The sequence below is a fragment of the Vicia villosa genome, linkage group LG7, assembly GCF_029867415.1.
Source record: "Vicia villosa cultivar HV-30 ecotype Madison, WI linkage group LG7, Vvil1.0, whole genome shotgun sequence".
NCBI lineage: Eukaryota > Viridiplantae > Streptophyta > Magnoliopsida > Fabales > Fabaceae > Vicia > Vicia villosa.
This window is the reverse complement of record NC_081186.1, coordinates 102,947,320-102,961,672: the sequence shown is the minus strand read 5'-3', so window position 1 is coordinate 102,961,672 and position 14,353 is coordinate 102,947,320. Positions and strand designations below refer to the sequence as shown.

The 14,353-nt window shown below is 31.5% G+C and overlaps 1 protein-coding gene across 1 annotated transcript; it reads left to right on the top strand.

Annotated features, from left to right (window-relative positions):
• Positions 1-1,191: 1,191 nt before the first annotated feature.
• Positions 1,192-9,087, top strand: LOC131616267 (protein ROOT HAIR DEFECTIVE 3-like). Its single transcript, XM_058887548.1, has 23 exons — positions 1,192-1,368; positions 1,996-2,145; positions 2,586-2,652; positions 2,735-2,837; positions 3,698-3,768; positions 3,928-3,991; positions 4,072-4,137; positions 4,250-4,297; positions 4,388-4,450; positions 4,566-4,622; positions 4,871-5,029; positions 5,118-5,186; positions 5,275-5,366; positions 5,534-5,612; positions 5,814-5,979; positions 6,259-6,383; positions 6,632-6,894; positions 6,981-7,077; positions 7,162-7,326; positions 7,566-7,670; positions 7,913-8,007; positions 8,239-8,335; positions 8,491-9,087. The coding sequence occupies exons 1-23, from the start codon at positions 1,365-1,367 to the stop codon at positions 8,722-8,724; spliced, it is 2,439 nt and encodes an 812-aa protein (XP_058743531.1). The 5' UTR covers positions 1,192-1,364; the 3' UTR covers positions 8,725-9,087.
• Positions 9,088-14,353: the final 5,266 nt, after the last annotated feature.

Genomic DNA, 14,353 nt, shown 5'->3' with positions numbered 1-14,353 from the left:
CGTTGCTCGGGTTCTATCCCGCCCGGCTGAAGGCCGCGTGCTTATGCGAGGCTGACAGACATCTAGTCCGAGTGACGTGCTTAGGACCATGTACCGAGGAACATCCCATGGGCCGAGAGAGATATGGGCCTTAGTAGGTCAAGTGCCGAGGAGGAGCGCCCCATGGGCTGAGAGAGATTTGGGCCTTAGTCCAACTGAGTCAGATATCGGCCCAGTCCAAAACAAATTTTATATCACCATTTAATAAAATTTTATTATTTAAATTTTATTTTTAAAAAAAATATAAGGTTTAGTTGCAACTTTAGTCATCCTATTTTATTTTATTTTTATTTTGATTACTCTATTTTAAATACTATTTTAAAGTTTTCTATGCAAATTTTGCCCCTATATTTTATTTTTTTCTGTAAAATTAATTCATATTTTTGTCTTTTCTTCAAAAAAAAATTTAAAAGAAGGACCAAAATCGTAATTTTAAAAATGAAGGGATCAAAATAAAAAAAAACACAATATGAGAACTATAATTGCAATTAAGTCAACAATACAAATAGATGATTTAACAAAATAGTATATTTTTATTAGATATATTAATGTAAAACTAATTTTTCCTGAGTATTTTTTTGTTTGATTTTCGTACATAGTATATTTTAAGGAGAAAATATTTTACATTTTCAATCAATAAAAGACATGTATCACAATAAAACACAGTTTTATTTTTAAAATACTAATATGACATGATAAATGTGAGAATTTTGACTGATTGTACGTGTAAAATCATTTTACACGTCAGTGTACTACTTTTAAACTTTATTTTAAATCATAATTAATTAATTGTTCCATATATATAAAAATATGAAGTAAAAAAAAAATTAAATAGCAGCATTCCAAAAATTATTTTTAAATTTTCAATTATATCTCAACATGAAAAAAAAATACAAATAGATGATTTAACAAAATAGTATATTTTTAATAGACATATTGATGTAAAACAAAATTGTCTGAGTGTACCTAGTATTTTTTTTCGTACATAGTATATTTTAAATTATAATTAATTAATTGTTCCATGTATATAGAAATAGAAAATAAAAAAAAGTTAAATAGTAGAATTCCAAAAATTATTTTCAAATTCTCAATTCTATCTCAACATGAAAGAAATAGAAAAAATTCAATAATAAATACTAACAAGAAAAGAAAAGGAGAAAAAAAAAGTGAAAAAAGAAAGTATACGTGTGTGTTAATGTTTATGATGCTAATGGTAATGGCTTTGTGAGAGCCTCTTCTCTTCTCTCTTTCGATCGCTCATTGCTTTTCTCTCTCTTTCAATCTCATTTCTCATCAATAATCATCGTTTCCATTTCCACGCTCTAATGGGTATGCTTCTCAATCCCGATCCAATTTCAATTCAATTTCATGCTTTTCCGATTTCTGATCCAATTCATATATACAATTTTATTGTTTTTGTCAGTTTCCCCTTTTCTAACTCCCATCAAAGTTTCTGGGTATTTATGGAAACTAACTGTTACTCTTGCGTGCGTTTTTTGTTTTGTTTGTATGCTTTTTTTTTTCTCCAACCGTTGTTTTTATTTATTATTATTGTGGTTGTTTCTGCTTTGGATTTTTGGAAATTAGTTATTTGAATGTGATTGAGTTTGATAACTTGATCCAAAATTTGTGTTCTGTTTATGGATAAATAAATTGATTGATGGATCCAAGGTTAAGGTTTAGGTTGTTAATTATGATGATTTCTAATTGAAGAGGAGTTAATATTAATAAAGAGAATGTTAATTAGAAGGTTGTGGAATTGTTATTTTTCAATGGAGCTGGATGATCAATGATCATGTAGAGTTTAGGTTGTTCTGGTTAAATGTGTTCTCGCTATTGATTTTTTATAGTATAGTGCTTCGAATGCAATCACACTATAAGATTTCTGTTATGCTTGTGGATCTCAAGTTTGTTTGATTTTTCCCCGACTAACATTGTGAGTATTTGCTTATGCAGCTACTAATGATACTTGTTGTTCAACTCAACTAATTGATGGAGATGGTGTATTCAATGCTACTGGGATTGACAAGTTTATGAAGGAGGTGAAATTGGCGGAATGTGGGCTTTCATATGCTGTAGTTTCTATTATGGGGCCACAGAGTAGTGGTAAAATTTCTTGCATTCATACTTTTATTTGTTTTTTCTTTCCTTCATAAGTTTATTGGATTTCATGATTTATTTTAGTAGTCTTTGTTTTCCCTTGAGATTATGTTGTAATTAGGATATTTTTTTCTTGATATTGAATGCTTGAGGTGATTGTTATTTCAGATTCATGGAAAGCTAGATTCCTAGTTTATACCTTATGATGTAATTTTTGGTAATAAATTCTATTTGAATTTGACATGGTTTATGAGTTTATTATCTATCTAACTCCTTTCTGATGGTTCAGTTTCTTTTAGCTCTTATCTTTACTCTTTTGAGATTTTTTATTCATTGTGTTTACATTCTTCTGTATTTGCTTTAGTTTATTACTAATGAGATGTGAACTATATCCAATAGACGGTTCTTTCTACTGTCTAATTTGTTGTTTTCTTTGCACTGGGCAGGCAAGAGCACACTATTGAATAATTTGTTTAATACCAATTTCAGAGAGATGGATGCTTTTAAGGGAAGGTATAATCTTGCAATATCTATACATCACATTAGCCTTGCTCAACATAAAGGGTGGTAACAGATGTTATGTGCTTGTTTTCAGGTCTCAAACAACCAAAGGAATCTGGATGGCTAGATGTGCTGGCATAGAGCCTTGTACGCTTGTGATGGATTTGGAGGGCACAGATGGAAGAGAACGTGGAGAGGTGTTTTTCATTTGTTAACCCTTATCTCGAACGCCATGGTTTTGTTCTATCCGTTGACTGACCCCGCCTATTGGGAAAATGTTTTGATTACTATTGTTATACCTTAACTTAGATATTACAAGTGATGACATTTTAGTGACTATTGCTGACATCTTATTTATTTTTTAAAATCAGTAATGCATATATGCCAACGGGTCTCTAGTCCCTATAGAACATAGAAACATTTATCATAGAAATTCATGTCTTCATGGAGTATCTGATGTCTTATTATTCAAGATTTAATTTATTATGAATATAAGGTACATACCTACCTCAAGATATGTATAAAAAATACACATGCAACCCCTCTATTTTGTAAAAGACATTGATATCCCCAGTTACACTCATACGACCTTCCCTTGTTTTGTTAAAAATGGAGGGAGTGTGACATTTAAACAGACCTAAATGGAGGTGCATGAATGAAATTTCTCCTATAAATTAGGACGGCGAGTGTTTGCTTAAAATAAGAAATGGCGTGTTTGTCATTTAAACATACCTCAGAGGAGCTGAGTGCAACTTCCCTTTTTAACATCCATTTTTCCCTTGCAAAGTAACGTTCTTTTAGCTTATTTTTAATGGAAGTTGTTAGACGAAAGCTTCACTTTTATCTGTCTCTTAATTTTATGAGGTGTGAAATGAACAAAGAGTTCCATAATAATTATAATCCTCTGTTTGCACTGTGTGGGCTGGGAATTGTCCATAGCTAGGACTTATTATTATTCGAACCATAAGTCTCTGCCATTGACTAACTTTGAACTAAGGATGGGAAATGGGTAATTCTTTGGTTGTTTCCTTGTATGCTGAAATTTTCTCTCTCTCAGGATGATACTGCATTCGAAAAGCAGAGTGCTCTGTTTGCTCTCGCTGTCTCAGATATTGTGTTAATAAACATGTGAGTTTCCCCCCTCTTCTTCATTGAGATATCTTCTGTACCAACTAATTTCAAAACGTTTGAAGTTTGTTTAGTAGCTTGTACTTGTTTTTTTTGATGTTTTTGTAGTTGATTTTTTCTTTCCGCAACTAATTTTCTCTTTCTGCAATGCTTGTAAAGGTGGTGCCATGACATTGGCCGTGAGCAAGCTGCAAATAAGCCTCTTTTGAAAACCGTCTTTCAGGTATCTTTTGTCAGCAACCTATTAGGTGGAAGCAGTTATCTTGAATCAAAACTTGTCATTTATTGATTATATACTTTCAGGTTATGATGAGATTGTTTAGTCCGCGCAAAACAACAATGCTGTTTGTCATACGTGATAAAACAAGGGTATGTAAGCAAAAAGTTTTCATATTATTTTTTCTAACTATTTTAAAGCTTGTACTTGGTAATTCTATACAGTTTAATTTGTGTTGATACAATTAACCTTCTTCTTTTATAGACACCGCTTGAAAATTTAGAACCTGTTTTGCGAGAAGATATTCAGAAGGTAGTGCAATGCTTTCACCATGATATGATATTTTTTAAATTGTTATATAAATTTTTCTGACCTTTCTTGCTTTATTTTTGTACTCTGCAGATATGGGACTCTGTTCCTAAACCACAGGCCCACCTAGAAACCCCATTAAGCGAATTTTTCAACGTAAATGCCTTTTTTCTTTCACATTGCTAATCTTATTGATGATCTCATGTGTGTAACAAAACTTCATTGTTAGTTTTTGTTTATATTAACTCTTTGCTTGGCAACAAATGACCAGGTTGAAGTTGTTGCACTTTCTAGTTATGAAGAAAAGGAAGAGCAATTTAGAGAGCAGGTATGAATGGCACACCAATTTCATTCTGGTTTACTTGCTGATTGTATTGACTGACCCATTGTTAGGATTTTTGGGTGTTTGCATATCCATATCTGCATCTTTGTTAATGTTCCTTGCAACTTAATATGTATGTATGAGTTATAGTATATATTTGGGATTGTTATTGAAAACAGATTCTTTTGGTTTAAAAAATATCCATTACTAGCTAACTTGCATATATTTTTTGTGTTGACATGATTTAAATGCAGGTTGCCAATTTGAGGCAACGCTTTCATCAGTCTATTGCTCCTGGTGGCCTAGCAGGGGACCGACGTGGAGCAGTTCCTGCTTCTGGATTTTCTTTTAGCTCTCAGCAAATATGGAAAGTCATTAAGGAAAACAAAGATCTCGACCTTCCTGCACACAAGGTTAACTAATATACATGCTGCAATGTTGCTGCATTTGCTCAAATGTATATTTATTTTATTAACCATTGTAGGGTCAACTCTCTTTTAGGTTATGGTTGCAACTGTACGTTGTGAAGAAATTGCCAATGAGAAATATGCCGCTTTTGTTGCAAATGAGGTATGAACATTTATTTTTGTATATTTCTCCAACTTTTTGACATCGTCAGTTACTAATGCTGTGGAAGTAACTTGCAACTTTCACTCAGGAATGGTGTCAATTGGAAGAGACTGTGCAATCTAATCCTATTCCTGGATTTGGGAAAAAGATCAACTCTCTCCTTCATGCTGGTTTGTCAGAGTGAGTATAGTCCAGTTTATGTGACACCTATATTCTTACTGGCTCAGTTTGTTAGTTTCATGAAAACTGTCGCCTTATAGTTTGCTATCTCGATGTTACATGTTGTTGCATCATTTAAGAACGAGGACTGATGGTTAATTGAGTTATTTCATTTTCTTTTAATCTAGGTATGACGCCGAGGCTACTTATTTTGATGAAGGCGTGAGAACTGCAAAACAAAAGCAACTTCAAGATAAATTGTTGCAAGTAATTTTTCTTAGCCCGGCTCTTAGAAATCATGGTCATTAAATCTTTCTTTTTTCATAAACATAAATTATTTGATTATTTAATGAAAATGGCCATTTTAGATACTGGATTGTTACCTTCTTTGTCTTTAAAGATTTTGTAGATTTGTAAAGATGATTTATGTGGTATATAAGGGTATGTAACACCTTTTCAATTGGCCAGCTTGTCCAACCAGCGTACCAATCTGCACTGGGACATATTAGATCTGGAACTTTGGAAAAATTTAAGGATTCACTCGAAAAGGCTTTGAAAGGAGGGGAAAGGTTTTCTGCAGCTGCTAATAGTTGCATTGGGTCTTGTGTGGCTCAATTTGATGAAGCATGTGCAGGTAATGAAAAATTTCTTTATGCTGTTTATTAGTGAACATAAAATACGATGAAGGTCCTAAACATGTAATGAGATACACTGAAAACGGAAATTAGAGCACATGGATACACATGAAGCAGATTGTATACAAACAATGATTGATTTGGTGTTGGATGGGATCACATTTACTGCATTTTGGTTCATTCTACTGATTTACTGCCTGAGAAGTTATCTTGATAATGGCTGTTGCAAGTATGAATATTGTTATTCAGCTGAGTAACATGATATACCATCACTGCAGATGTTGTTATTGAAGTAGCAAATTGGGATACATCTAAAGTACGAGAGAAACTGTTGCGTGATATTGATGCACACGTTGCATCCGTGCGTGAAGCTAAGATTTCTGAACTTGTTTCTTCATATGAGGTTTGTATTCAGAATTAATTATTTATGGCTTATGAATCTTTAAGTGACTGTCTTTCGTGATTAGTAATTATGCTAGTATTTCAAATTTTATATTGTTAGGATATATGGATATTAGCTTATAGTATTTGGATTGTAAATTTAGCTTATAGTATTTGGATTGTAAATTTAGATTCTTAGGATTTGAATAAAGGTTTGTAAGTTGAATAACTAACCTCTTGGGAAGTTTTCTAATAGTAATACTGTTGCAGGAAAAACTGAAACTAGCTTTATCTGGCCCAGTTGAAGCTCTTTTGGATGGAGCTAATAGTGATACTTGGCCATCAATAAGGAGCCTTCTTAAGCGTGAGATGGCATCAGCAGTTTTAGGGTTCTCTGCTGCGCTTAATGCATTTGATATGGATGAAGAAACAAGACAGAACATGATTTTGAGTTTAGAGGATTTTGCAAAAGGTGTCGTAGAAGGAAAGGCTAAGGAAGAAGCTGGAAGGGTTCTGATCCGTATGAAGGACAGGTACTAAACCTTCTGCATCATGGAAGTTCACTTTTTTACCCTTCTGAAGTTTACTTCAGTGACACTCATCTTAAATTTGAAAACAGGTTTACAATGTTATTTAGTCATGATTCCGAATCAATGCCTCGTGTTTGGACGGGGAAAGAAGATATTCGAGCTATCACTAAAACTGCTCGCTCTGCTGTATGACATGATTACAAATATTATTTCGCTACGGAATTTGCATTGCAGTTTGTTAGCTTTTTAATCAAATTTAACTCTTTGCAGTCTTTGAAGTTACTATCTGTTATGGCTGCACTTCGTTTGGATGATGGTGATAAAGATAATATTGAGAAAACATTAGCAGTTACATTGCTGGATTCATCAAGCGGTGCTGTTAGAGATAGGAGTATTACTGCGGCTGATCCGCTAGCTACTAGCAGTTGGGAACAGGTGCATTATTTGTCGTCGCTATTTGCAGTTGTAATAGACAAAATGAGTGATTGATAAATTGGCATCATATAGTGTTGTGATTGGGGTAGTAGGAATCCATCTCTAGAAGTTTTGACATGAGTATATATGTCGGGCCTCAATACTGCTACTGCTACCCTGTTTGGGGTCCTAGAGTGATGCTGGAGAGCATTTTCTATCTTGGGCACTGATCAGTTGTTGTGAACGTATTTTCTTTGCAGATTCCACCAACTAAGACACTGATTACACCTGTCCAGTGCAAATCTTTGTGGAGGCAGTTCAAAATGGAGACAGAGTATAGTGTTTCTCAAGCCATTTCTGCACAGGTATGATGTTTCCCATTTTTTTAAAGAGATTTTGAAAGTTCCTTAGGCAGAAAATGGAAAATCGGTTGCAACAAAATTAATAAAAGTTCAAATCCTATGATATTTTTTTTTGGAAATTATATGTTTGAAATTTTTAGCTGGAGCCATCTATGCTGGATATGTTTTCATGCTCTATGATTTCTTACAATCGCAATAACAAGTTTTCCGCTCTTACTGATGCAATTTTTTTGTTGCATTTTCAGGAGGCCAACAAGCGCAATAACAACTGGCTACCTCCCCCATGGGCAATACTCGCTTTGGTTATTTTGGGATTCAATGAATTTATGACCCTTCTAAAGTGCGTGTCAACTGTACTAAATTGATGGCTATTTCTTGCTTTATTTAATTTATATTTTGTTTGTTTTCATTTGCACTTCTGCACTTCTGCATCTTTCTCTCCTTTAGCAAGAAATTAGTAACTTTAAAATAAATAAATGTCGTATGTGTTGGACATAAATCATATAGAAAAATCTCTTCACTTTTGTATTATTCAATTGATCTAACCCAAGTTTGGCATTCTATGTGGCAGAAATCCTTTGTATTTGGGTGTCATCTTTGTTGTTTTTCTTCTCGTGAAAGCCCTGTGGGTGCAACTTAACATTGCTGGTGAATTTAGCCATGGAATAGTGAGTATATTTTATTATGATCTTTATAATTTAATCTTCTATCCCAATGTTCACATTTATTGTCTCCCTTGCCTGCTTGAGCTTGTTTGCAACCTATAGCCAGTTATGAGGCCTTTATTGCCTGCTTGATCTTTATAATTATTTTTTGCTTTCAGCTTCCGGGACTCATTTCCTTGTCCACCAAGTTTGTTCCAACAATCATGAACCTTATGAAAAGACTAGCAGAGGAGGGGAGTAACGCTGCAACTAACAACAATCCACAGAGAAACACATCACAAAACAACTCCAATGCTGTTCCTGTTGGCAGCTCTGTTTCATCTAGTTCTTCATCCAACGTAACCTCGTTGGATAATGGAAGCAGATACACCAGTTCATCAAAAGATGAGTAAGCGAGGAAATTCAATCGTCATCAAATAGTGATTTCTTCCACGGTGACTGCCACTACATGATGTATTTTTGGTTTGATTAATTTTATAAGTTGTGAGCTTTCAAGACATTGAAAGGCATTATTTTTTGTGCAAAAGTGTCATATACAGGGTGCAGTATAGTGTCTCCCCTTTGAAATAGGTTTCTCTTACAATTTGGGTGCTTCAATTGCTTTTAGAAGTTAGCTTATTTTTATAAATATATATGTGCTGGTTTTGCAGTCAATTTTGTGAGTAATATTTCAATTTTACTTGTTGAAAATTATTATTTGGACTTGTATTTTTGTTTTAGATTTATGAAATTATATTTGCACATTATTGTTGTTATTTCTGCATTTATATGTTATTGTTTTATTCTACTACTAGTTACTTTTTCAATATTATTTTATATAAATAGATTTCAAAAACTAAAAACACAATTAAATATACCTGTCTCATTAGTTCATATCTTTGTCTTTAAGGAACGGGTCCCTTTAGATTTATGGTATTCAGAATTATTTATTTCTTAAGGCAACAAAATATTGATGGTCTAGATTTTGTGTACCATGAAAAATCGACACATAAGTTCAACACCAACCTGTTCACACCTGTTTCTTTCTTTTTCTCACTTTATTACACAAAACTACTTCTATTCTATGAGCAATGCAGAATTTGAGTTCATATAAATGTATGTTTCTTTGTCATAATTAATAAGATAAAAAAAGTAGATGATAAACAAGTTTTCATTTAAAGACTTGTGTTTTTTTATCAAATAGTTCAATGACAAAAATTACACACTTTAAATATAGAGAAGTAGAGAGCTCTATGTTCAATTCTGCATCCAACACATCAAATCTCCATACAGTTCTAATTTAGTTACACTTATAGAAGAAATCTTGTGATTTTCTTAAAGACCCTACTATTTTATTCATCATTTTTGCTATATTTGTTAATGTTTTTTATTTTCACCTAAGAAAACATGAATCATATGATGGAAACAAAAAGTGAAAAGTTAGTTCCATTCATCCCCCTTCAAATTTATTCTCACACTAAGTTTGTTCCAACCGTTCAACTATAATTAAAAATATGGAAAGCGACATGGTCGAAGTTTTGTCTTTTCAAAAGTAGATTAAGGTCATTTCTGTCTACAACAAAGAAGTTGACTTATAGGTGAGAAGAATTTCCAAGGTTAAAAGAATTTCAGTACACTAAAATAGCCATTAAGAAAGTTACTCTAATTAATTTAGGGTGGCAAACAGATATCCGTCCCGTTTAAATTTGTCCTAAAAAAAAGAGACTGAGCGGAACAAACATTGTGTAGGGCGCTAGTTTTAAAATTTTGTAATGAAGGCGGGCATATGCGTTGGCATTGTAATTTTTTAGTCTAAACAGTTGCAAAAAATTATATTCATGTCTGCGTTTGAAAAAGTTCGCAAAATATAGGACGGGACAAAACAAACATATTAGAGGGTACAGACTTAAAATTTTGATTCGTTCTGAAAAAAATATGGGCAAAATTGATTGTCCGACTGATCAGACCCGTATTACATCCCTAAGTATATTGGCCTCTATTATGTACCTATTATTATTGAGACTTAACTTTCTTGTTACACAAGTTCTTTCATTAGCTGTGATATAAAAAAATAATTTGGTATTATACAGTGACGAACCTTATCGGCATTTATGTTGATAATGTGACTTTATAGGTCAATAGGAGAAATGTGACTATCATAATTTATATGATACAATATATATAGTCTTTTTTGCAATGTGACAGAGGATGTGGTTGCTGAATAGCTACAAATTAAGAACAAGAAATTAAACATAAGCATGTGTGAGGTATGAGCGGTTCAGAATAGGTTGAACTGAAGTTCTGGAGTACTCCTTCAATAACTCGTGATAAAAAGTAGATGAAAAAAGTGAATAGTAAAAAATTTAATTTTGACAAAAATAAGCTATAAAATACACTTGAGGTGGTAGTTTAATTAATGATTTTTTTTCTTTTTTTTGTAAAATGCAACTATTAATATTGTTTTAATAAAACTATCTTGATGATCTCATCAAAATTGGTGATTTATTAAACAAAACTTGTAAGCTATGATCCATTTATATACCATGCCTAGTTGATTGGTATAATAAGTATATGTTTCACTTTTATTTATGATCAAATAACTATAGGCTTTTCCACAATCTTAGGTGTCATAGAGAATACAGCTCAGCATTGGAAACTTAGAACAACCAACTTAGATGTCATTCATGAGAGGGTGGAGGTGGGACTTTTATTTCTATTTTCTGTCTAGAGAAAATTAATTAAATGAGATAAAAGTTGGTTGGTACATTATATATGTAGTAGCAATTGCTCAATTGAGGAACATAAAATATACTTGTAGCATATTTTTATGTCATACATGCATGTGGAAATTAATGTTACCCGGTTGTCAATAATAATGAGATAAAAAAAATTGTAACATGAAATGACACAGAGGTGTTAAATTTAGTAACATGACATTTTCGATAACTTTTCACCTAATTTTCGTATATTAAAATTTACCATTGAATTGAAAGCTATAATCATATAGATCATGTCTATAAAATTTAACATCAATCGAAAATCATATAACGTGTCAAGGAAATACATAAAAACTAATATCTTATAAAATTTTATAAAATAAAACCGTTAATTATGATCATTCTCTTTAACATATCAAATAATTTTTGATTGATGTGAAATTTTATAGACGTGATCTATATGATAACAACTTTTAATCCAACAATGAATTTTATTATACGGATATGAGACGAAAAGTTATCAAAAATGTCATATTATTAAGTTTGATATGTTAGTGTCATTTGATCTTGTCTCATAAAAAATAATTCATCTTGTTGATTTTAACTAATTCAAAAGAGAAATATAAATATTATCAAACTCAATATATAATTTTGAATTTATAATTTATTCAAACAATAAAACTTAATATTATTAAATTAAATGTCGTAAATATTTAATTATTATTACCACTTCGAAAACACTTGATCATGCTTATGTTCTCTCTTTTTTTTCTTCTTCATTTTTTTTCTTTTGATTTTAATTCATCTTGTTGATTTTAACTAATTCAAAAGAGAAATATCAATGTTATTAAACTCAATACATAATTTTGAATTTATAATTTCTTCAAACCATAAAAATTAATATTATTAAATTAAATATCATAAATATTTAATTATTATTACCACTACGAAAACACTTGTTCATGCTTATGTTCTCTCTTTTTTTCTTCTTCATTTTTTTTTCTTTTGATTTTAATTTTCTATTGAGATTAACTAATGGTTCAAACAGATCCCAAATTTTTATATACGAATAAAATATTTTCTATTCACGCATTATATTTTTAGATGAAATGAAATATAGTGGTATTTGTTTTTAAAGCATATTTAAGACATATTTACAACACTATTTTGTCGTTATGCAATTCATATATATTTTTTTCTATCGAAACAAATAAAGTCCTATATTAATGATGATATTGTACTACATTTTTTTTAAGGTTCTCTATTGATAAATTCTAATGGCCGTTATTGTGGTTTATCATGTTTTTTTTTTTCCTTTATGTTTTAGTTGTGATTTCTTTTGTAGTACGTCTTAATTAAGAGTGTTTCATTGCAACTTTATTATTTTACGGCACTTCTCAAAAAAATAGAAAATACTTCTTTTTGTTTGTATGTCTTTAAGAGTTTTTTCATTGCAACTTTATTATTTTTCGGCACTTCTATAAAAAAAAATTTAAAAATACTTATTTTTGTTTGTAGTCTTAATTAAGAGTTTTTCATTACAACTTTATTATTTTTTTGCACTTCTCTAAAAAAAAAAAAATACTTCTTTTGAACGGTTGAGTTGAAATTTAGAAACACCAGATATTACAATAAAACAACTTCATCAAAAGACTACTCATTACCAAAAAAAAAATATTTAAATTATAATATTCAGATATATCTGAATACTTTTTCCTCTTTATTCCCTTACATTTGAAATCAAGTCAACACACACAATCTTTTCAAAAATTCGAATTCAACATTCTTTAAAAATTCTCTCAATTTCTATACATTTTCATTCAAACTAATTCCCTTAATTAATTTCGATCATTTAATTTTCATATTTGAAGAATATTGATAGGTTTTTCATCCACACTTTTTTTTTTAATTTTTTATTTATTTTGATGCATGTAATTTTTTTATGGATTCTACATTCTAGTTAAGCTACATTATATTCCATCTAATAGAAATGTTATATCATTTTTCTACAACTTAGTTTTGGTTTGAGTTTTGAGCATTTGAGGTGTTAGGGCTTATGGTGATATGAATTCCAATACTTCGATCCCAAATTTTAAAATTCAGATTGTTAATAAGAAAGTTAAAACTCAGACACTTTGTTTAATTGAGTTCTGTTTTGAGCTATTGTTTGAAAATAATGTTTGTCATTATATTTAAGTCCTATTGGATAGTTGTTTGTTAATTCTTGAAGTATACCCTCATTGTGATTATGATATGTTTTGTCTTATGTGATTATAGAAAAATGCTTGTTGAACAACCATAGTACAAGCATAGTTGGTTGTCTCAACATGTTTTAGTGCGAATGGAGAAAACTAAATCCTCACGTATTTTTGGAGAATCATCTCGAGCTACTGATGGATTGCCTTCCTGTGGTCAAGGATCTCCAACCCATAGCAATGTATCTGCTGCTTCCATACACACACTCAATGCTTCTGTACATTTGCATGATCCACATACTTCATCTATACCTGCTATTTCTGCACTTGATGATTTTTCTAGAGACCTAAATAACATGTTAATACCCCCTTGATATGCAAACCATACACCACTAAGCACGTTGGAAATGAGAGGAAGCATAAATATTTAATTATATTTGTAAACATCGATTTTATACTAATCAAACCATACCACTGAGCACGTTTGCGGGGCAAGCCTAAACGGGACGGACATGCCCGCTTGCCACCCCTAATATTTTTTAGGGTTGAAGATTCTGTACTTTGAGAAGGATATAATTTTGCATCAGTTGAAGCATGAACTTGAGCTTATGAAGATATTTGAGTTAACAAATTGCAAGTCTTTAATCACATCTGCTGAGACGAATCACAAGCTGGATTCTGATGTTGAAGGTGATGATGTACATGCTACAACTTTTAAACAATTGGTTGGCTCATTGAGGTATCTTTGTAACATTAGACTTGACATTTGTTATGCAGTTCAAATTGTGAGTAGATTTATGAATAAGGCAAAGTGGTCACATTACCAAGCTACTGTTAGGATACTAAGGTATATTAAGGGAATTTTGAGGTATAGAGTTTTATTCCCTTCTGGTGCTAAATCTGATTTAGAACTGATATACTATTCATACTCTGATTGGTGTGGAGACAGAGTTGACAGATGAAACACTTATGAATATTTCTTCAAGTATCTTAGAAGTCCCATTTCTTGGTGCTCCAAGAAGCAACCCTGTGGTTTCTTTGTCAACTTGTGAAGTTGATTACATTGCAGGTGCTTTCTCTATGTGTCAAACTGTTTGGCTTATGAACTTATTGTAGGATTTGAAGATTAA